Source organism: Gymnogyps californianus, chromosome 20, assembly GCF_018139145.2.
Source record: "Gymnogyps californianus isolate 813 chromosome 20, ASM1813914v2, whole genome shotgun sequence".
NCBI lineage: Eukaryota > Metazoa > Chordata > Aves > Accipitriformes > Cathartidae > Gymnogyps > Gymnogyps californianus.
The window spans coordinates 3,703,614-3,727,260 of record NC_059490.1 but is presented as its reverse complement, the minus strand read 5'-3'; the positions used below and the strand labels follow the sequence as shown (position 1 = coordinate 3,727,260).

General features: G+C 41.8%; 1 protein-coding gene across 2 annotated transcripts in view; it reads left to right on the top strand.

The window, feature by feature from the left end:
- Nucleotides 1-23,647, top strand: part of SPNS2 (SPNS lysolipid transporter 2, sphingosine-1-phosphate) — a 189,756-nt gene that overhangs the window by 121,205 nt on the left and 44,904 nt on the right. For both annotated transcript variants that reach the window (XM_050908904.1, XM_050908903.1), the window contains 4 exons: nt 15,596-15,747; nt 17,991-18,057; nt 20,684-20,826; nt 22,004-22,156. In XM_050908904.1, the coding sequence (XP_050764861.1) occupies nt 15,596-15,747; nt 17,991-18,057; nt 20,684-20,826; nt 22,004-22,156 (515 nt within the window). The remainder of the gene's footprint in view (nt 1-15,595; nt 15,748-17,990; nt 18,058-20,683; nt 20,827-22,003; nt 22,157-23,647) is intronic.

The window sequence follows — 23,647 nt, the reverse complement described above, 5'->3', positions numbered from 1 at the left end:
CAAGCCATCCTTTTGTATGTAAGAAGGGTACTGAGTGTTATCTTTGAAGTCACCATGAATTACTGGAATGTTTATATCCCACTGTTCCATCCTATTATTTTTGAGCAGAACTCTCTTTTAGAAAGAAGGCGAAAGAGATTCTCCCAGCAACTTTGTGAAGTCTGCTGCACATCCATTCAATCCCTTCCCTCACATGCAATTCCTGACAGTTCATGTGGCTGTTACAGAAATCGGTGCTGGAACTAACACTGCGTGTTCATGGACAAAGGCTGTTAGTTGGCTCTGGTGTATTTTGCCAGCGTTTAATGTGGTACTGGAACCCTACAGATGAGCATATGCTGTTGACATTTGGATTTCTGCACGCTTGCCCTTTTGCTAGACTGCTCAGGAAAAATATAGCGCACTGCGTACTCTCTTATCACAGAGGAAGAGATTAGGGTGGGTAATGTACTACAGTGGTGTTGATATTCTGTCTGCCAGCGGTGTCAACACTCAAATGACTAAGTGCTACTATTATGGCCGTACATGTAATGCTGGTATAGTGCCCTGCTGCACTACCTGGTAGCTGTAACCTACTCCTGCTTTGCCTCTGCTCTGTTAAGATGAGACATAGCAATCTATACGTCTCTTCTTCTCCCCAGCTATCAGGGCTCCCTCCTCACCACAGGAGAGCTGCTGTGCTGGGGGGGCCGGGGATCAGTGGGTGCCAGGTGAGGGAGGATGCTGTGCTGGATTTAGGTGGCTCTGAAGTCCCAGAAGAGAAGGAAAGGGTAAGGGCTCTCATCTCCGCTTTACACCGCAGAGTGAAATTCTTTACGGACTGATTCTGCCTCACTTTCCCTCTCCCGTATGTCTGAAAGCAGATGGTTTGAAGAAAGATAATTCCCACAGCCCCCTTTAGACCTACTTCCCCTCTCAGCAGCCTGCTATGCAAAAGGCTTACTTGCACTGCAATGTGCTGGTGATGGCATTGCCCATCAGGAGAAGAGATGAACCTACCTCAAGTCTGGTTATATGTACCTACACCTGTATGGCTGCTGGAGATGGGGTTGAGATCTCCAAAGCTGCAGCTCTTGGGAGGTAGGAGTTGTCAGGTTCCTGCAGCAGTTCTGCTGCGAGAAACTCCCTCTGTGTTTTCATGGCTACTTGACTCTCCAGCTCTAGCTAGGACTAGGTCAAGACATAACAAAATCCATGCTCCCTGGACAAGGAAGTATGAGAGTTTCTATGGGAATTGAAAGGCACCATTTCTCAGACTCTCTCCAGCAAGAAGGCACCTGCTGCTCCTTCCCACTGCTATTTACAGCAAGTTATAAGTTTTACTATCTTGCATTTTTTGTAACATGGATTATGTGAGGCATACTGTAGGAAAAAAACACGCTATTTCTTATTCCTTCAATAACGAAGCCTTGGCTTCGCTGGTCTTAAGGTATTCTGGGCATCTGTCAAGTCTGCTAGCATCTTCAGCACAGCTGATACCAAATACTGTATGGGAAACTGTTTTCGTGTAAGAGCAACATCTTCTCTTACATAGACAAGTGTAATAATTCGAACTCTTGAATCTTGGGTCCTCATTGTTCCCTCAGATTTTGCTGACCTAGGACAGAACAGATGGGAAAAGATTTATATAGATGAAATAGTTGCAGCTTGCTGAAATAGAGTGCAGAATTACTGTCATGTGTTTGTCTCCTAGGTGCTTTATATTTCTACTTTGTCCCTGTCTACCTGTCCCTCTTCCAAGGGAAACTATAAATGAAAAATAGATTAGGGTGTTCTCAGAGCATCAGCCCCAAAAAGCCAATCTGTGAGAGGAGGAGGCTTTTCGTAGGTGTTAGCAGAAATTGAAGTGTTGTATTTTCTGCTCTGAGTGTTGGTTTTTTCCCTCCAGTATCTGCATCTATGTATCTGTAAAGCATTTGGGAAGAGTTATTGAAAACACAGCTGGTGATGGCTGCCAGGAGAGAGACACAGTATAGTTCCAAAGCTTACTCAGAAAGCTTATTCATGTGATGAGAAAAATGAACTTCAAGAACCTATCATAAGGAATATCTCTACCATACATTGCATTTCCTGTCTGCAGTGTGTCTGGAACAGGATCGGTTCTGCTCTCCCCTCCGGGACCCAAGAGCAATCAAGATTACACCCCCAAGTCCCACCTTCCCCAGTAGGGTCAGTCTGGCACCACCTCCCCTTCAAACTTCTCAAATCACCCCAATCGTGTGCTGTTATGTTCATAAGTGTGCCTCCTGCCCTCTGCTGCCTACTTTTGGGTCATTAATCGGTCTGAAATCATGCAATATCTGAATCAAACACTGTGGATGCTGAAAGAAGAAAAGGTGTTTCTCTTGCTGAATGTCATAACTCACCAGAACTGACGCATGCTGCTGCAGAGGCTTCTATTGCCGGTTCATTAAAATGAAGGCAGGAATTTGCACTGAAATGTCAGAACTGCTCCTCAGAGCTCAGGCATTTTCTAGAGCAGGTGGACAGAGGTTTGTGCTGGGAGACTATCAAGAAATAGACTTGAGGCTTAATGCTAATTTGCAGTGGGTCTCAGTGAGGGCTCCCTGTAATTGCCTATCCTTTTTTTAGAGAACCGTTGGTTATCTAGGTTACTGGAAGATGTTGAAATCATTATCATAGGATCTGTGATTGTGGTTCTGATTCAGCCCCTCCTTTGGAAGCCTGTGGGAACCTTTTGTGTGTCTTTGTGGGAACTGAGTCAGACCCTACATCTTTTTAAATTAATACGCTTACATTTGATGCTGTTTCATCGGATCATGACAATGCCTAGAGACAACAGCTGGGGACCGTGGTGCTGGCATGAAAGACCTTTACAGGCCAAAGACCTTTACAGCTTTGTCCCATTTTTATGCAGAAACCTGAATTTATAGTCTCTAGGTTGAAGAGTAGGAAAGTTCAGCCGCTGTGTCAGTTAATGGATGGTTTGGAAGCAATGCCTGCCTGTAACTATCATCCCACCTGTCCGGCTTTTATTGTGCCTGAGGAGGAAATCTCACCTGGGTCAGTTATTTGCTGAGGCGGCAGAGGGAAGCAGGCATATTTATTTCATTGCCAGGCTGTGTGTGTCTTGGAAGCATTCCTTCTTCTTGTGTTGTCTATTAAAATGTATATTCTGCTTGTCATACTGCAGCAGAGGCCTAACCCCAGAACATGCTGATGGAACACGAAAAGGATGTCTTATTGCTTCAACCCTGTCTTATTGGAAGTCTCTACAATGCTTTAGCATTATGCTTTATAAATAATTATTACAGCATCTTAAGCTCAGCCTCATTCAAAACATTCCAGGAAAGGAAGAAAGGGAAATTGCTCCTTAAATAGACCGGGATTGAATCAGCTAGGGGGAAAAAAAAAAGGGAATTAAAAAAAAAGAAGGAAAAAAAATAGTAGTGCTGCGTGTAAGTTTCCAAGCAAATGTTAAAATGTAGAGTAAGGAATTATAAAATTTCCTATCAGCTTAACGTGACCCTTGCAGTAGTAGTTGCGAGCTGAGGAACACAAGCCATTCCTGATGCAGTGCTCCACTGTTGCATGCTGTGCTTCAGCAGTGGGGAAGTCTGGGTTGGTGTGATCCTGTTCCTTTGGAAATAACCTTCCCAGGTAATTGTGTATTGAGGGTAACGAGAGGATGCCAAGTTGGTGGAGCAGAACGTGTCCCATCATGCTTCACTGGGATGTTCAAATATGGGTCTGGAGAAATGTTACCATTTGTTTAAGGATGTAAGCTGACACACACTTAGCATGGATATAAATGAGGCAGCTTATGGTTTGTGTTCTTGAGGCTTATGACTTGGAAAGAAGCATGATGCTTCAGGAGAGGTTGGTTAATGATGCCTCACAGACAAAGAAAACAATTCATTCAACCCAGTTTTAGGCTCATTAGGAGGCCTGGAAACAAATTTAAACTTTGTATTAGCAGGGCCTTGGTGGTTCTTGAAGGTTGTGCATGTTGTCCTGAAAAACAGGATGCAGGAGAGAGGGAAAGTGTTATTCAGCCTCTGGCTTGTGTTCAGGTGCAAAAGTATGGATTTGAGCCTTTCTTTGCTTGAGCTCTTGGTTGCCTCCTGATACAAAAGCATCAGTCATTCTATAGGACGTGTAAGTGCTTCTTCAATGGCACACACAATCTGTGGCCTCCTGGGTCATGCATAAAGGCTGAAAAAAGGACTATTGTGTTCTGAGTAACGTGCAAATAGTGTGAAGATGGGAAATGTCTTATAGTACCAGGAGCTAAATTGGTCTTTTGAAGTGTTGACATTTCTTTTAAATGCATAAAATTCACATGCTACACAAAACACTGCATTTGCAGTGATATTTGCAGATAACATTGAATTAGAGTACTAATCTCAAACCCATGTAATAGATTTTGAGCTGGAAATCCCTGGGAACAGTGCTGATCATCATGTCTGAAAACATGATTGAAGAAGTCTCATGAGAAGATAGTGACAAAACCTGCAAATGCATTTAATATAGTTAAATAGGATTGTGATTTTGTCAGATAGGCTGGATTTAGAGAATGAAATGAAGCTACAGCATGACAAAACCTTGCCGATTAATTACGCTTCAACTAGCAATATAACAATTGTTCAGAGAAGATCGTGAATAAGAAGAAGCTGCTAGGTTAGAAGGAATTGGTAGATGCATCAGTTTCTCTCTGGAAATCTGATGCTAAAAATGGGACATCTCTCAGAGGTAGGCCAAACATACTGCAAGGTCAGCCTTTCTCACGGTGCTTGGGTGCTTCTGGATCTTGATTGAGTCAGCAAGCCAGAGAAGCGTGAAAACAGAAAGCGGGAAGAAAAAATTTCAAAGTTTGGAATGATTCGGATGGTTTTTCAGCAAAGTTGCCTAAAAGGTCTGACCTGCTGGTGTACTTAAATTTTTAGCATATGCGAAGTAAAATATGCCAAGAATCAGCGGGACCAGCAGTATAGGTAAAGTTGCCGGCACTATAACTTTGTGGTAATTTCATTTAAACCTTGAGGCATTCCATTAAAATGTGTCTTTCATGGACTCTCAAAACTTGTTCTACCCTTGAAAATGCATATAGTTAGGGCAAAACATTCACACTTGGATGTCTCAGTCAGTTGGCTGATGCTTTTTTCAAGGGGTGCTGAGAAATCATAGTTTCTGCAATTGTTTCAGAGATAGGAACATGGGGTTGTACTCTCCAAGAACCAGACCCGTCTGTTGGATTTGACTAAATTTTGGTTTAAGAATTGGTCCAAACCAAAGAGTGTTTGAGCCGAGACAGTCCATCGGGTTAATGTGGTTAGATCTCACGCATTTCTATAGATGTCACTGAAGGTGGAGATGTTGTTAGTGTTATGTATCAATGCCTGTAACTATTTGTTTTGAAAAATCTGGTATCTGTTTATAGCTGGGTTGCTTGGATTCAGTCTTCGCTTGTGACTCATCTCTGGCTGGAACACAGCAGCCTGTTACTGCCTGTGAATATTCTATAGTTTTGTGTACGCCAGGCCATATTCCAGCTGTTAGTATTTGAAAACTTTTGTGTGTCAAGAACCTTGCATTGTTTCCACAGTTGCAAAAATACATTGTAGTTCTCCCAATCCCTAGTTTTGTGATTATGTTATGGTTGTCTTTGCACGTCTCAGGAAGGGAATGGTGATAGGGCCTAATACCAGAGATACCTGTTGCAAGTGCTGATAAGTGTGTCCCGCCTGACAGATCTGGAACAAAAAGCAACAGTTTGTTTCCGACCCAGAACTATTAAAGTTCTCAGAGGAACAGTTTTGGAAGATACATTCTGGCCGAGCTGCATGTAATGGTTTTGTAACACAGATAAATGACCACTATTTCAGCCATGTGAAATGCTACGGACTCCTCTGTGTCTTACACCAGAGCCACAAGGATGAAAAGAAGTGCTTTAACTCAATGTTCTAGCAGGCACTGGTAACATGGGGCTCTTTATGATCCCTATGATTTATTTGAAAACATCAGCCTTTTTCTTTAAGGTCTATTTTATAAGTAGCTATTCACGTAGCATTCCGCTGGATGGTGTTCTGGTGAATAAGCAAGCTAATCTGTTACATTTCTTCCAATTACATTCCAGACTCCTGTCATTAATGCAATATTAATGACCAAGAGACTAAACCGAGAAGAACATAAATCCCACCATTTGAGTGTCACATAATATTTTTACCACAGGCAGGTCAATCAGATGAAAAGCCCTTCAATTAGTAAGGTGCTATGCTGAAGTGCTGCTTTGTCTTAACTGAGGCTATTGTCAGGACCCAGTGGTGCTGCTTCATCGCCCAGTGTCTTGTAATTACATTACCTAATTGGAAGGAGAATGGGAATTGGGCTTACTCTTTTTTTTTCTTTTCTTTTTTTTTTTTTTTTGTGCTACTCAAAAATGACTGAAAAGTAATAGAAGAGTCTCTCACAGCTGCCACAGGTTTGAAGGGAAGGCAGCGATGGGAACTTGGATTTCAGACGCTGCAATTTTAATGTTGAAAGGGAATTTCACATTCCAAATTTGCAAGTAGCTAAGAAAATCTTGGCCCTGATTTTTGTACCTGCGAGGCACACAGCAGCTCCCTGCTGACTCTGGGAAGCGCTGTGGGAGTCTTGCTACTTCCAGGGTGGTTTTGTTTTTGTTTTTTTCTCCAGAGTGCTTAATTAGGTGCTTCACTTTAGAGCCTATCTGTAGGTATCCAGTTGTTAAACACTTTAGTTGCTGATTGAAGGGTGTGAGGAGTGAAAAAGGAATATCTTACAGTCTTTATTGGTTATTTTTATGTACTAAATAATAATATAAATCTCATAAAATAAGGACGCTTTAATCAGCCAGAATCTTGAGTACATTTCCAAATAAACTTTCCACATTCAATTAAGTGTGCCTGAACAGGTCACCTGGGAGAACTAAAGCCATTAACAAATACTAGAGACAATCAAAGGAAAGGTGAGTGGACTTTGCTTCATCTCCCTTGCTAATTTCTATATTTAAATATATGTTTTGTTCTCTTTCTACTTGCTGTAGTCTCTCTTCTCCTTGTGAGGCTCTGAATACCAGCTGAATTTTCCCAAAAGGGAATTGTTCAAAGGTGAGGTGCTCAGAGCTCAGAATTGGTGGGACACTTAATGCATCCAAATGAGCTGAAGTTTTGAAGTGTTTGACAGAGTGTAAATGGATGCTGTAGAAGAATCAGACCTGCTTTAGGAGCTATAGTATAAGTCCATCCTAATTGCAAAGGGTTGATACATTGACCCTTGACCAAATGATTAATCAAGTGTACTAAGGTTTCAATAACTCAGTAGCTTGCTATTAAATCTTGGTGTGGTGTAATGGTCTCATCTGTAACACGTTTATAACCTCTAGCCAGCATATAATAAGCATGTGTGAATAAAATGAATGTGAACGTGTGAATAAAATGTGTGACTACTTGAAGGAAGGCCCAGGGCATTTTCACTGCAATGTTAGTGACCTGCCCGTCAGAGTTCAGGGAAGACCTTTGGGTAAGAGAAGTGTTCTTCATTGGACACAAGTACTTAAACTTGTATAATTCCCATGCCCCGGCAGGCTTCAGGGAAGCCAAGTGAAGAAAAACCTGTTTAGGGTGAATGCAACAGAGACACAGTAGATGAGATGGTGTCTGCCCTATGGATTTAACTGAGATTTTGAATAGCTTACCTTTGCTAAAGTGGCATCCTCACTCTCGAACTGTGCTTCTATCCCTAGAGAGCCTGTAATATTGCTTCAATGTATATCAATACCTGAAAGGAGGCAGTAATGATGGAGCCAGACTCTTCTCAATGGTGCCCATTGAAAAGATGAGGCAACAGGCACAAACTAAAATACAGGAAATTCCATTTAAACATAAGAAGAAACATTTTTACTGTGACAATGGGCAAATACTGGAACAGGTTGTCCAGCGAGGTTGTGGCTTCCCCATCCTTGGAGATATTCAAAACTCAACTGGACATAGTCTTGAGCAACCTGTTGTAGTTGACCCCGCTTTGAGCAGGGGGCTTGAACTAGACTATCTCCAGAGGTCCCTTCCAATCTCAACTACTCTCTGATTCTGTGACATGCATGCAAAGGAGAAGAGCAGTTTGAAAATGGTGATGAAAGATGGGCTTGGCATCAAGAGTTCAATCTGAAGGGAGGAAACTGTAGAACTTAAATCCAGTAGTGATAGAAGTTACGGGAAATGTTGTGTGCAGTAGTGACTTCAAAGGCAGTTGTGATTGTAAAGAGGTGGGAAGTGAAAAGTGGTTATGGGTAAGTGATGACACACACAATGAGGGAAGAAAAGAGGACTCTCAACCCAATCACGTCTCTGCAGTGGGCCAAACGGCAAAAGAACCAGCAACTGCAGTGAATCTCCCCCAGGCTACCCTGCCAGCATGACTCACGTCTGATAAGGGAAAACATCTTGTTGGAGGTGAGAAGGGTAGTTTATAGTTACATTTATCAGACAGATAACTGTAGCATGAACCTCTAAGTGCACTTGTATCTCTACAGAAAACAGATAAAATAGTGATAGCTCACAGCATTGCATCAGAGCTGATAACTCATCAACCTGTCGCCAAGCAGACTCCACACAAGCACGTACCCTGGCTAGTCGCTATGTATGCCACCCAGAGACTAAACATAATCAACTCCTTTTGGTTGTAGGAAACTGTGAAAACAATGCTTACCCCACCTATTAATGGGGGAGAAAAGTACTGACCAACAAAACATCACAGTAAACAGTTCTGCCCCCATCTTATTTTGTATTTTGGTCTCTCTCCTGGCAATCTCCATGAGGGATTAGTTAAGGTTACTTGTAGATAAAGGTAGATACTCATCTTCCTTTGTTCCTGCACAAAGATCTCCCAGACAGTAAGATACCAAATGGCCAAAATTTGGCATGAATATTCAGTTACTTAAAAGTCTAGGCTGGACTTCACAGGAAGACATGTTCTTCGAAACTGGCATGGAACAATTCACCAGTACGAAATATGTAACCCCTCTCTAGCTCTTTACAATATTTATTCTGCTTTTATTAAAGGAGAGTTTGAACCATTCACATTTGAGAAGGTAGGGTATGTGACTTTGTGGTCCGTATCTAGACTTGACACACCATTCCTATCAAGTGTGTGGACCCAGGACTTGTATGCACCAATGGAAGCCAGGTGCCTTGGTTATATGTATTCAAAATTTGTAAAGCTTTAGGGGTACACAGAGGTGGAAGATGTATTTAGGCTTATCTGTTCTGCTGTAGCCTTTGGCATCCATCCAGAGACAGGATGGAATTTAAAACATGAACATCATCATTTAATGTCATCTTGTCTTTCATGATATGTCAGTGTCCCTGTTTGACTTGGAAACTTTCAGGTTCTTAAAGGTGACCCCATCATTACAGGGAGGGCTAAGAGAAATGGAGTGTTTAGCATTTAAGCAGATATGTCACCTGCATTTGTAATGCCATTCCATTGCTCAGCTCTTCTAGTGACTCTCAGCTAATGAGCTCGAATTTGAACTGTGAGTTTACAGGAGCCAATGCTCTTAGTCACAATACCGATACTCAGAAACATGTTCCTGGTTTGGTTTGCATCATGGTTAATGGTACATCTTTGCCGTACCTGCGGTGAAGGGTGTGGTGTGTCATCTCCAACCACTTAGATCCCTGCAAAGTACTGATACGACTGGGAAAACTTAATGGAGTGCAAGAGGAAGTGGTGTTTGCCTGGCCAGAAAATACAGGTTCTGCTCGGGAAAGGCAAATGCTCGCACATGAGTGTAGCTGTCAAAAGGGACCACTGTTGTGCAGCCCTTGAGGATGCATTTGAGCCCTGTGGGTTTTACTTTGGTCAGCTGACTCCTACAGTGTATCACATTTATCTATCTTCAGTTGATCTGACTGATCACTTGTGACTGCTGTGGTACCCTGGATGTTGTCAGTGCAAGACTCTGCCAGCTGTAGAAATACAAGAGTGTAACTGCAGTATAGTTCAACTGAGTTTGCTCTAGAAACTCAGGGAAATTAAATCAATCCCAATGGTTTCTCCTTAGTTTATTGTCATTCCACACACATGTATTTCAGGCTTTGTGCGGCAGTCCTAGCTGCCTAGTGGCAGGAATGGCTTTATACACATCTTCTTTCCAAGGATGCAAACCCTGATTCTATCCTTGTTTGTTGCATAATGTTTATAGAATAAAAGAAGGAAAATATGGCAAACCTCAGCCATATTCAAACCTCAGCAGTTCAAATATAGAATTTCACGGTGCTGAGCCCTCTTTTACAGAAGCTAAAAGTAGAATCCGTAGGAGGTTAACTCAATATCCTCATATAGGAAAAGGTGCAGGTGCAGTTGCTGTAGCAGTATAAAAGATTCTTCTTTTAGACCAGCAACATCAGTTCAAACCATGGCTTGCACTGGTGCTGTGCACACACAGCACACAAACTAGTAATTTGTACTAGGTTGGCTATATCTGTGTGATCTCATCGGTACGTGTGTCCCTAATCTGAAAGAAGCATGTATTCAGCTTCTTTTATGAGACCCTTACAAGCTATTCCACATTCAAATGCAAATAACCGAAGCTTAAGGATCATATGATTCTTTAGACATTAAATCTGGTTGTTCAGAGTTGTACACATATTTGACAGATTACAGGTTTATCACTGACAGCTAATCTTTTAGGGAACTGTGGCTTAATTCCTTTTGTTAACTAATTAAAAAAAGAGAAAGAAGTTAAAGCTGTAATTAGACCTATTAAAACATGTATTACTCACTCAATGGTCTATACAACTAGGATAAATGTATAATTAGGAGGTTTGTCCAAACATGATTAAAGCTAGTCACGTGTCCTAGGCCATCAAACATTTATGTGTGCATGAGATTGAGAGTAAAGTCGGTATGAAAATGTGAATATAAACCATGTCATACTTTGCAGAGAAAATACTTGAACTATCTTTTGGCAAATTATAAATATTTAACTCAAATCATGAAAGCTTTTTTCAGATGAAAATTCTGGAAGGATTGTGTCACACTTAGAGCTTCTAGTGGGTAGTGTCATTGGCAACAGTAATCAGACCAGGTCCATCTGACCCCATGATCTATCACTGTTGTTGACCACGGTTTGCTGATAGTTTAAGAAATTTAGGAATTAGTAGGTAGAGTATTTCTATTAGCGATTGGAACATTCCCTGAGGCATAAGGATTTGTATCCCTTCCAAAACTCATACCTATTTTGGGGGATTGGGTTTCTTTTTTTGTTTGGGTTGTTAGTCTTCAAATCACAAAGTGGTAAATTCTTCAGCTTTAGAGCTAGAGCGTGTTTGTCCTTCCATATAATTAGGAGATGGGAAGAAGAGAGCAGGTCCATTGACCTTACCTACCTCACATACATACATATGAGTGCTTTCTCTGTGCACTAGTTTCTGGTGATGGCATCTCTTGAAGGGAAGTTCCCAGGAAGACTGTGGCAGTTCTGGGTCTCTGTCAGCCACCATTCTTTCCATATGTTGATGGTTTGTTGTATACTGGAATCTTCCCTGGCTTGTGTCTCATCAGCCCCTTTGTGGTGCATACAAGTTGGAGAAAGGGACTTGGAGCACCTTTGCATCCTAAATTGCCCCCAGAGCTCACAGCAGTCGCATTGTATGGTTCAGGTGTTCCTATGATAACCCCTCTCCAGCTGTCCACATTCAAGTGGGCGCCTAGGAGCTCTGCTGCAGCGTGGCTGTGGCTGTGATAGTCTCTGTAGCACTGCAGGCTGAAGCAGAGGCAAGGAGAGGGATTTCTGCCATACAGTCATTTGAAGAAAACCATTGCATCTCTACAGACCAGGAGATGTTGGCAGCTCTCGTGGAGGTGCAGACATCCTTGACGTGACTGCTAACCAAAATTAAAGACATAAATGGTTTGCTGCAATAGCTCTTTGTTTCAAAAAACTTTAGTTGCAAGCACTGACCCAGACAAAAAGACATTGAAGTCTTGAGGTTGCTGGGCTTAACCTATGGAAAAGAAATAAGCTCAGGTGCCGAGAGCTGACTCAGATGTTTTCAATTTTCCTGCCAGAGTGAGAACTATTTGCACAGATGAACAAATTACAGAAGAGCTCCAAAGTAATGTAGAAAGGAATAAGCTTCTTTAATAGATATCAATTTCTGCTTGGGGAACAGTGAAATTCAGTTAAAAGTCTTATCTGCCTGTACTGCTTTTAAGCGCAGATAACACAGAGAAGACTTTGGCTGGTGTCAGCCCTTTTTGTCTCACTAAACTGCTGAGAATCCTGGGGCAGGACAAAGAGGAAGAAGCACTTGGGGGGAAAATCTAGTGCAGAGAAGATGGTAGAAGTGTCCGGCTACAGCTGTGGAGGAGAATGATGCTTCCTCTGTGTGGGTAATACCTGACTTTCCCATTTGTTTATGTTGGTTGTCATGTTTGCATATACTCAGAGAGAGGTGTGCATATGGGTGTATGTGTATATAAATGCACACACAAAAAATAGCAGTTGCCTGTATTGCACACACAGTGATTTTGGGACCAGTTTCTAAGTGGTTCATGGTATGTCTGAGGTCAAAATGAGTAGCAGCATAAGAATTTTGGAGTTGTTTTGTTGTTTGTATTTTTTTCTTCCTATATGAAAAATGAAAAGATTAGGCCTCTCTCGGAAAGGACCACTTTTTGTCTCGGGGAGGTACCCAGCTGTCCCTGTTCAGAGATGACAAAAACATAAGTTTCGACTGACTGTGATTAGAGATGGAAGATTGGGGGTTCTAGCTGACTGTAACAAATTACTGCATAGTTTTATTGTATAGGTTCCAATAGAATGCATGCTAGCCAAAGATTCAGAAGAGATCTTTCAGCAGGATAAGAAGAGGCATTAGCTCTTTAATCCTAGATATAAAGCTCTAAAACCAGGCACAACCTAGAGCTGATTATAAATAATTACCTGATATTGTTTTAGACTTTTGTATGTTTTGCCTAGACGTTATACCTAAATAGTTGCATTGTCTGTAGTCTTGAATATATCATCTCAGAAAGGCAATACCATTCATGTCTTTATGTGGATTATGCTTTTATAAGGCTGCTTTTATTGCCAACTGAAGTCAGAATCTCATTACTTCAATTTGGATACCACTGCTTCAGAGAACATAGTTGAAATATTAAACAGATATTTGGAGTGTGTAAGCATGGGATAAGCCAGGGAGGAGGATTCGAGGAGGCACTGGGGGAGAAGAATGAATGTGTTACTTGTTGCAGATGATTTCATTGTATTGGGACTCTGATTCAATGGTATTGATGGAACCGAGTCACTCTTTACCACAATAGGAAAACTTGTACAGTTTTCCTGCTTTACACAAGGCTTGTAAGAGGTACCTTGTAACAGCACTATTTGGAGGAAATTCCTGTCCGTTGCATTCACTGGGAGTGATACTGGCTGGTGAGCACAAACTTGTGTCATTCTTATGTAGGTATTTCAAATTTGAGGAACATCCAGTGCATTTGCAAACTTGTCATTCTACAGGTGTAACTAGCACTGTCTACACACTCATTCCAGGTCTGGCAGATGGCTATTTTGCCTGTCACCCTCTCTGTGATCCAGATCTGAACCTCTTAAGAAACCAAAATCAGCCTCCAGTTCCCCTGCTTTCTAATTCTGCATGACTAAGTCATTCAGCATGTTATAAATACTGTTGCTCAGTCCAAATACATTGGTTACCTGTGCACCAATGATTGTCAGCATATTTCTGCAGTGGAGTGGTTTAGCATTGGGTAATTGGCATAAATTAAATTGCTTGAGTCACAGTATTGCCCTTTCTGCATACACCCACGTGTCTGTTATGTATGTGCAGCTTATGGGAGATACAGGAGTGATAGCAACACTGCAAACGCCCTGCCAGCAAACAAGGAACTTGTATACACTCAGAAAATAGGTATTGGTGCAGAATTTATTTCAAAATAAGAGGAAGTGAAGAGTGCGCAAAAGTATGTTTTGTGTGACTATAGGAACCCTCAAGAAATTCTTTTCAACCAAGGGATTACAGTGAGGAAAACAATGAAGACATGTCAGTGGTAGATTTTTGTCTGCTGATGGATATATTTATGACTGAGGCACGTGGCTTGGTGTCTGCACGGCATTTTCCATATTTGTGAATGAGAGCCCTGTACTCTGGCTTAGCTTTGCTGTATGGCACAAAGTCAGTCACTTCCCTGTAAACTTCTTCCCATCTGAAGAAGGGGAATCAGTAATTGCTCATTGTTCTCAAAGCACTTTTGTGTTTAAGGATATATCATAATCCCTGTTGTTCTTCTCACAAATGATCTATAGAATAATAACAGTAAATTGAGGATTTGTAGAGGTTACATTTGTAGAAATAGATTTCCCTGTGCTTACAGTTTTCTGCAATTGACTGTTTAATTTCCGCACCTGCAATTACTTCTGGGTGTAGCTCAACCTGCTTAGATGTCTGAGAACTCTATTGTGCTCATGTGTCAGGTATTTAGGCATCAAAGTATTGTGCCTTATGCCTTCACACAGCAGCACCCAGAAAACTGCAAGTGTAGTGAAAGAGGTCGGCTTGAAAATCAGGTCCTTGCAGTTTACGAAAGTGTTGGCTGAAACAGGGAAATGGGCCATGAAGAAAATTCTATTAGATGAACAACTCCTTTTCGTCCATTTTAGGCTGTGTTGTGCTGAACGTGAAGTCCATCTCCTTGTTCTGTTGGATTGCCCTTTACTCAGAAAGGCATGTAATTCTCTGGGCAGCTTAATGCCTTTTGCAACCCGTGCCGTTGCCTTGTGTGGCTCTGAATCGTTCACCTGGTGGTGCTCCTTCCTGAGCACACTGATGTCCCTATGGTTCACAGTAAAGCTCAAGTCTTCTCTCTTTGTGACCGTGCATCTCAGCTCAGATTGTAACCTGAGGTTTTTCAGAACTGTTCAGTGTTGGCTTACTCTGCCTTCCTGTTGTGAGGGGGAGATTTATGCTTTCTTTCAAGGAAAGCGGAGTGAGATAGGTGCTTAACACCTTTGAAAAACTTCCCTTATTCCGTAGCTTCTAATGAAGGAAAAAATTTAGAGTTTGGGGGATTGCAGGTTCAACTTTTTCACAGCTTTGAAGAGCCTTTAGGATTTCACCAGTCTTAACTTGTCCCTTGGCATGCTGGGGAGGTTGGGACTGTGCTCAGCAGGTATTGCTTTTTCTGGATCCCAGAGCAGGATTTGTTACTCACCCGCCTCCCCAAACCTTCCTCTGTCAGTGCAATGTTGCTGGCCCTTGGGCTTAGCAAGAGCGAGCTGCATCCTGAGAATAAACTGAGGGTCTTCTGCCTGTATTAGAAATATCTTCGTGAGTGTCACTGAGTAAACACGTATTATTATTATTGCTTTTCTTTCATGCCTATAAGTCTTCACAAAAAATATAGTCCCTTTTCTCCCAGCAGAAGACAAATGAAACGAGTTTGAGGTTTTAAAAAATAAATGCATACAAGGGGATCGCTTTCCAGTCACGTGGGTTTATCTTCCCCTGTTTGCGCAGATTTCACTGTTGTCCATCCTGAATTAAAAAAGACAAAAGGAGACCTGCTAACGTGTTTTTATTTCTTGTCTCAGTATTTCTGGCTTCTTGTGCTCTCACGAGGTTTCGTTGGCATCGGTGAAGCAAGTTACTCCACTATTGCACCAACCATCATAGGAGACCTTTTCACCAAAAACACAAGGACCCTTATGCTGTCTGTTTTCTACTTTGCAATTCCTCTTGGCAGGTAAGTGACATAATGCTTCTTTCATCTGGTTTTGGCTTTTCTCTTAAAGTAAGCTCACACAGAGCTTAAATTGCTAATGATAATTCTTCTGTCTTTGGTTGGAATGGTTTAGGCAGGAAAATACTGTGAGCAGTGACTAATTAGTTGCAGGAATTGGATTCTTTTTCTAGCCCTGTTACTGGTTCATGTGTGACTTTTGGGAATTGGTGGGAAGGATTTTTTTTTTTTTACAGCAATGGGGTGGAAATGGAATCAAAATATTTTAGCTGACTTTTTTTTTTCCCAACATTATTAAATTATACTATTGTTTTGAATAATGTTATATTGGTTCTCTGAATCGTTGCTTCAGTTCATGTGAGGTCTAGGCCTTCTTTAGGCAGTGTCTTTCAGGTTACTGTGAAATCAAAATCTGTTAAGACACTGGGCTGAGTTTTCAGAAGTGAGCAAATGGGTACCTGCTTCTATGTGACAGTCTAAATATCAGAGGTTTCAAGAGGAATATGCTATATAACATACACAATTTGAAATTTGGACTTTAAAAAATAATTTTAGTTTAAGCTCAAATTCTGCCCAACCTTGAATTTGGCCAATCTGACTAAGTTTGGAAAATGCGGCTAAGCCAATCTTAGATGACTTGGTAGCTGCAATAGCAGTGGCCAGTCCATTTTAGTGCTATTGCCACTGAAACAGCAGTTAGTAGAAATTGTGAAGTCTAGTGTAGACAACAAGGCTGAAGAGAGAAACTGTAATGATCGTTCACACTTAGTCTTAATGCAGAGAAGTGGAGGACAGCCAAGCCCATAGATGCCTGATGAAAGTAAGAGGCAGACTCAGATCTGGAGTAATTATTTCCTCTGGCACTTTCTTTCGGTTGAGTTCCCTTATCAACCCAATGCAGTATCTGATTGTTGGGACAGGAGGGAGTCTGTGATTTTTTTTTTTTTTTTTTTTTTTTTTTAAATAATGGCTGACCCTCTATTGTGAGGTTGTAGGCAGGGTGTGTTGACATAGTTTGCATACCGATTCCCAGAGTTGGACAACATCCTGTGCAAAAGTGGCATCATGGGTTCATTTCCAGCAGGGAAAACATGGGCAGCAGTTTAATCCTCCCCAACTCAGGGAAAAACAACTGGTTTAGGGTGGTGCGTTTTAGAAGTTAGAGCACTTATCCCTGAGATGAAACTCACAAACATCCCTTTGCTCTTGAGGAAAAAGAGATAGCCAAGTCCTTAACTGGTGAAAAGAATATTTTCCCAAGAGGGCCAAGGATGCCAAGTATTTACATTGAGAATTCAGTGAACTATGGCTAGCAAGAAATGACAAATATCCTGTTGAGCTTGATTCTGGGACTTAATTAGATCAATATCCAACAGAGGTGTGGATCCACGGTTTGATTTTGGGGCCCGTCTCTGTAAAAAGCCCAATAGATGGCAACCTCCAAAGCTTAGCAGACACTTCAATAAAGACGTGTGATGGCTGCCAGCTGCCCCGCAGCAGTTCTGGCAACTTTTAGCCAAGGCAATCTCAGCAACAAATGCAGCAGTTTTGAAAAAAGGATATTCACATCCATTCAGTTCACTTTGAGAGAAGCATGGCTACGTTCACCTTTATCTAGTCTCTTGTGAGCCACCTTCTGTTACCACAGTGTAATTCTTAGCATGGGGCTGAAGGTCCTGTTGCTCCTTTATCTTCAGAGGGGATTTCCAAGCTTCGGGTCTGATGTTCTCCCGTCAGACTGTCTTGCATATTCTTCTTAGGTTTTCTTACAAGCTTATGGAAAATGGTGTCTTCATGGGTAATTAGAACCAAATACTATTAAATGACAAGAAAAAAATTTAATGATGGAATATGGTGTGTCCTTGAAGGGCGCTTCTTAACTGGGAGCTTGAACATAATATTGTTAAGTATTCATATTAGTGCACAGAAAGGCCTGATGTAGAATTAAATTATGGAATAAATTCTTTTTGAGGCTTTGTTTCCATCTGCTGTAGATTGAAAGGTCAGCTATAAACTTGAGATCAGTGTCCAAATTTCCATCAGATTCGAGCATTTTTAGATCAACAGTGCTGGGAAGGGTTACATATTAGCCACCATCCACTTCATCCCCCATGTTTCTTCCTGCAGGAGAAGAGAGCCTAGGACACACAATTGATTGTGCCTCTTTTTGTCTTTGTTTAAGAACAGCTATGACTGTGGTACTCTGTTAAAGCTCTGAGTGACTCTCATCTTTGTATTTCTTGCAGTGGCTTGGGATACATCACTGGGTCAAGTGTGAAGCAGGTTGCAGGAGACTGGCGCTGGGCGTTGCGGGTAAGCCACTCTTAATAACATCTTAATAACAGTTGCATCGGTTGATCAGTGTTAGGAAGAGTTCTATCACACAATTCCTCAACCTGTTATTATATATAGAAGGTAAAGGATTGGTAATTACATCTATGGATATTAGGTGCATAGCAGATGCATTCTTTAAGCAAATGGGAAAGGTATGTGGTTTTGGCTCATTGTACTTGTTTTTTTCCCTGACTGGGAGCAAGAATTTTCCAATCACTGTATTATCAGTCAACCATGATTTCTTGATGGGATGGGAAGACGAGGCATTGGCCTTAAATCAACTCCACGGTCTTTCAGTCCCCTGCTGTCAAGAAACTCTGAGAATGGCTTCCTGCTTTGAGGAAAAAACACTTTGTTCCAGTTTCCGCTTGTTTTTCTGCCCTGAGACAGTCAGTTTCCTTCTATTTTAACCTCTTGGGACCTTGATAAATGTGTTGAAAAGATAATACACTCCAATCACATACACACAAACAGATCCTGCACACAAAGATGTCTTGAAAGAGCTGAGAGGAAGTGGCCCAGCAGAACTGCTTTCTGACCTTTGGCAGTCTGGGTGGCATGAGCCCCCGTGAGGTGCATTCTCTGGCTCTGGCACTTCATGAAGACAATGAATCTCATGAAGCTCAGGCCAACACGATTTATAACAGCAGGTGATGAAATACGTGGGTTCCCATCTCAAGCAAATGTGCCATTCTGTGACACAGGCCATTCCCTCCCTGTCCAGCAAAGCCAGGAAAATCACCGTGAACAGTTCATCTGCAGCTAGGAGAGTGGAGAGTAGTTTCCAGCTGTGAACCTGAAATGAAAAGTTTAATAGCCTACAGCTTCACACCAAGAGGATGGCTACCTCATTCAGTAGCAGAAATACTTTAAGGGTAGAATTAACTTTTGAGCAGAGGCCAGCACAAGGAATAAGAAACCCCAAAGCTCCTTCTCCTGGTCAGTAGGCTTTAATGAGGTTGATACATTTGAGCGCTCTTGTGTTTCTATCTAGAAAACCCAAATGATTAATTTGTGCAAAGAAATCCTCACGAGCATCTTTCTCTTCAGATGAAGTCTCCATAGTTGTCCTGAGAAATCCAGGCTATCTGCAAGACTGTACCCCTTATGGGGTCATGATTTCCACTATAAATGATACATTGATGCATGATTCCCTGACTGTGCAAAATCATGGGGAATCTGACAAGCTGCAGACTTCTATGATGGTTGCTTTGGACAGCATTGCGTAGTTTTTGTAGTCAAACAGCATGTTGAAAGCTTCCAGACATCAGTGTAAAGCAGCCTCCGTCCCTGTGGCAATTATTATGCTCTTGCAAGATGTGAAAGATTCCCCTAGGTGATGCTTCCCTCTGTGATCTCCTGTGGTCTCCAAATCCAGGAGAGGTCAGGAATAATCTGTACTTCAGTGGGCTGAAGAAAACAGAAGGGCACATTGGCAAGTGGCAGCTTTGTCTCTGGGTCTAGCAGTAAAGTCAGTGTTTCATTGGAGCATTACTGAGTATTAATGGATATTGTCCTGTTGGGGGATTAAGCCTTTAGATAAAAATCAAAGAGACTTTAAATTATATGGCCCTAGAAAATCCCAGCATTTCCATTTTTATTTTTTTTTTTTTACCAGTGCTGTGTCTTGTGTTCAACTGTAATAAGGATACTGTATCAGGCTTCATTTATCCCTGGATGAGGGATTTTCCTGACTTTCCAATTCTGAAATATTTTTGTCTTCCCTTCCCTAGAAGAATTCTGGGTTTGTCGTCTTTGGACGTGAAACACTGCTCTATGTGTAAAGGCCGTTCTCAGGTTATTATTGGAAGCATATTTTTTTGGAACAGGAATTTATTTTTAAAACAGCATATATAGAAGAGATGATAGTTCAGTGAAAATCCGTGTTCCTATTTTCCTAACGGAGCTATTTTCCATTCTGACAATGATGGAATTTCAGTGTCAAAACAAGAATCATGTTTGTAGCTTGCAAAACACTGTGAGATCTTTGTATTTTTATCTAGTGATTGGGAGAAAGGATTGGAAACTGGGAAACCTAACCCTTGAATGTGGTGTTTTCCTATCTTCCAGCCTGAATTTTCAATGTTTCTTGGTCTGCTGTACACTGAGGTAATCTGAGGAAGCTGCCTAAATATGAGAAGCCATTGTGGGTTAGCTGGAAGAGGGATGCATGTCAAGCAAGGATTTTCAAAGCCAGCATGCTCCCTACATCCAGAAATCTTTCACCTGGCCTCAATGCCTTTAAAAGGCTTCTGCACTCTCCCAGAAACTAGTTGGACTCTTAGCCCAGCTGGGAGTAGGTTTCCGAAGAGTTAAACATCACTGAAGAACCGCATTTAGGTGAATCTTGGTACTTTGATAACACAAAGAAATGGACTGCCTTAATCAGAGTATTCTCAAAGCTGCATACTTCCAGAGTGAGATAAGAGAGTCCAGGGAATGACAGGGAGGAAGGAAAGGAGCAGATGCCTCAGTGTGCTTACAGATTCTGGCTAGCTGTAAAGAATCGAGTTGCTGAAACGAAACTAATGTAATCTGCTTCTTATTGACTAGTCAAAGCAAACCCTGCTGACTCCTGTGCTAATTCCCTGTTCCTTTCTTGCAGGTATCTCCACTCCTGGGAGTGATAACAGGGACACTCATCTTGATATTTGTACCTGCTGCTAAAAGAGGAAATGTTGAACAACTTGGGGGACAGCTGAAGGCTCGGACCTCATGGCTAAGAGACATGAAAGCACTGATTAGAAAGTAAGAGCACTCTAGTAAAAAGCATGCTTTGCCTCTAATGCTTAATTGGAACATCCAGTGGCCTGTACTTCTTAGTACTGTGAGAGTGGAAAGTGACAACATGCAGGGAGTTGCAGGAAGCTTAGTTTGTGGACCTAGGAAAGAAAATCACAGTTACATTTTCACGAGGTACCGACTGCAGTGACAATGATGGATTCCAACTTTTGCTGTAACCTTTCCAAGATTGAGATCTAAGAGAGAGTCTGCTTTATTTGGCTCATACTTCAGACAAATCAAGGCTTTTGAAGTGTAGAAATTGCTGTGTTCCTGTATTAATTGTTGTGCTACTGTTGTTCAGACGCTTAGATCTTTTTTCTTCCTTGAAAGAGCTACTCTGCTGAGGGGAAAAAAGAGAGTTAAATGCCAGAGCAATTTAAGAGGAGAAAATACACGAAAGCTTGCACTACATGGCAGGTTTAAATATATATGTTTATACAGCCACATGTGACTGAATGCACGAGCACTGAATGTGCTTGGGTGCTTGTATATGTGCATAAAAGATCGCATGCTCACGAGTGTTTTAAGCAGCTGTACTTGCTTCCAGAAAGCTTGCCTGTGAATATGCAAATACTTGCACTTGTGAATTCAGCGTTACATCGGAATTCTGACGGGAAACTTGTGGTGTCCTTCATTTTTAGAACTGCTGACTAGAATGCCTTCCTGGTATTGTCATCCAGTATCAAAGGACTATGAAAAGTGATGATGGTTAATTTATCGATATTTCTATATTACTTATTTTGGTAGTTTATCCAAGTAGTAATCATATGGTGGCATGGATGGGGAGGGAGAAGTGAAACTGGTCATCCAGGTAAACAGGTGATATTACAGTGAAAGCCCTGTAATTCACACAGCATGTCTTAGTGACTAAGTACTGATTGTCTTCTGAAACGGTCCCATGAAAAATGGTCGCTATGAAGCACCTCTGAAGAGTTAAATACATTATTATCAATGGAGCATCACGTATGAAGAAGTATTCCATGCCTCTTATTCTCCATTGCTTTGTACCTTGTATTATCTCTGCCCCTTGGCAAAGGGAGGTGGCGAGTATGGGGGAAGCGCTGGCTCCTGTCCTGGGGCTCCTGCTTTTTCACTTGTCCCACTAAACCTTCTCTTGGTTTTGCCTCTTGCGTCTCCACAGCCGCAGCTACGTGTTCTCATCGTTGGCCACCTCAGCTGTCTCCTTTGCCACAGGGGCACTTGGCATGTGGATCCCCCTCTACCTTCATAGAGCACAGGTCGTGCAGAAGACAGCAGAGACCTGCAGCTCACAGCCCTGCGGCACCAAAGATAGGTGAGATTCATAGTCCGCTGCTTTAAAGAGGGGAGAAGGGGGTAGGGGCTTATTTACCAGAGGAAACAGGCAAATCCCACGGAGTCAGGTTACTAGAATGTCTGTAATTTCCTCTAGGTCTTTGCAACAATGATAGGAAATGCTGGGATTGTAAACTAGGTTTTATTTCTCTTCTTCATTGCATGAAGTCAAACCAAGGGAGAAGCAATGACCTCAGCTCTGTCGTAGTTCCCAGGCCATGCTACAGAAGTAGAAAAGAGACTTTTGTCTTTGTCTTAGAGGATGTTTGGAGAGCTGAGAATTTGGTTTCTTAAGACCCATACTTATCTGTGATAGCAGCAGAATAAGCTGGCAGGTTGGGCAGCCACAGTGGTGGCTAGAATTCAGAGGGTGGACTAGTTCCCCTAAAGGCTGCAGGGACTAACCCTGAAGGCTTTTGTTTCTGCGTGAGGGAGGACTTCACTGTATTTCATTGCTCTGTATACTACTGTGTATGCTGAGTTTTGCTGAAGAATGGTGCAGAGATCTGGGACACTTTGGTCTGGAGTGCTTGATGTTATACAGTGGTTTGGTTTTTCAGTCCCAGTTATATAATATCACTTGCAGCACATAAGCTATGAAAAGTAATTCATCGTTTTGTGCTTTACCATGATGGCACAAAACATAAAATGCTAAAAAAGCATTTCTCCAGGTGAATAAAAGATATAAAAAACTGCCTTTTGTCAGCTCTTTTGCTTTTTAGCTTGTGAGGGAAAAATAACATTAGGAAAACCTTCTTGCTCTAGCTGACACAATCCGATCTCAAGTAAACTACTTAGTGGTTTGGAGTACCATCAACTAGAGCGCCCAGCGGGCAGTCTCCATCTATTCTGCAAAAATGCAGTGAGCAGAAAATACAGCTCCAGTCTGACTGCCCATCTGCTGTTTACAAAGAGAAGTTTTCCACTCCTTGATGTCACCTATATTTTGAGCTGCCCTGGAGCTACTGTAATGTAGCTGCCAAAGACTCTGTAATCCAAGTCCTGCACATACAATACGGAGAATCCTTGACAGCTCCTGGCTCTTTAAATTTAAATTAACACATTTCAAATGTGTAACCTAACAGCAAAAGAAGGCTTCTTTGAAGTGGTCTGAAAGGACTTAGAAAGTCAAAGTATGTTGAAAGTCACTGGTATTTAGAGTCTTGTTAGGTTTCCTTTCCCTTAAGCTTCCTAGTGCCTGTTCTGTCCATGATTTCCCCTTACATGATCAATGTGCAGGTTATTACTTAGTTTTGTGCATACATAATTAGCTGTACAATGCACTTTATAGGCAGCTCAGTTCCACACAAAGAAGCAGTATGAGCCCTTTGCACGTTGATCAATGCCTGTGTACAAGGCTGAATTTCATATGCTGTGTTTTTCTTAATTGCAGGGGAAGAGTGCTAAAATCACAAGCACTCAGCAGGGGAGCTCATTTGTTTTATTTTAAATTTGCAAAGCCAATGTGCAG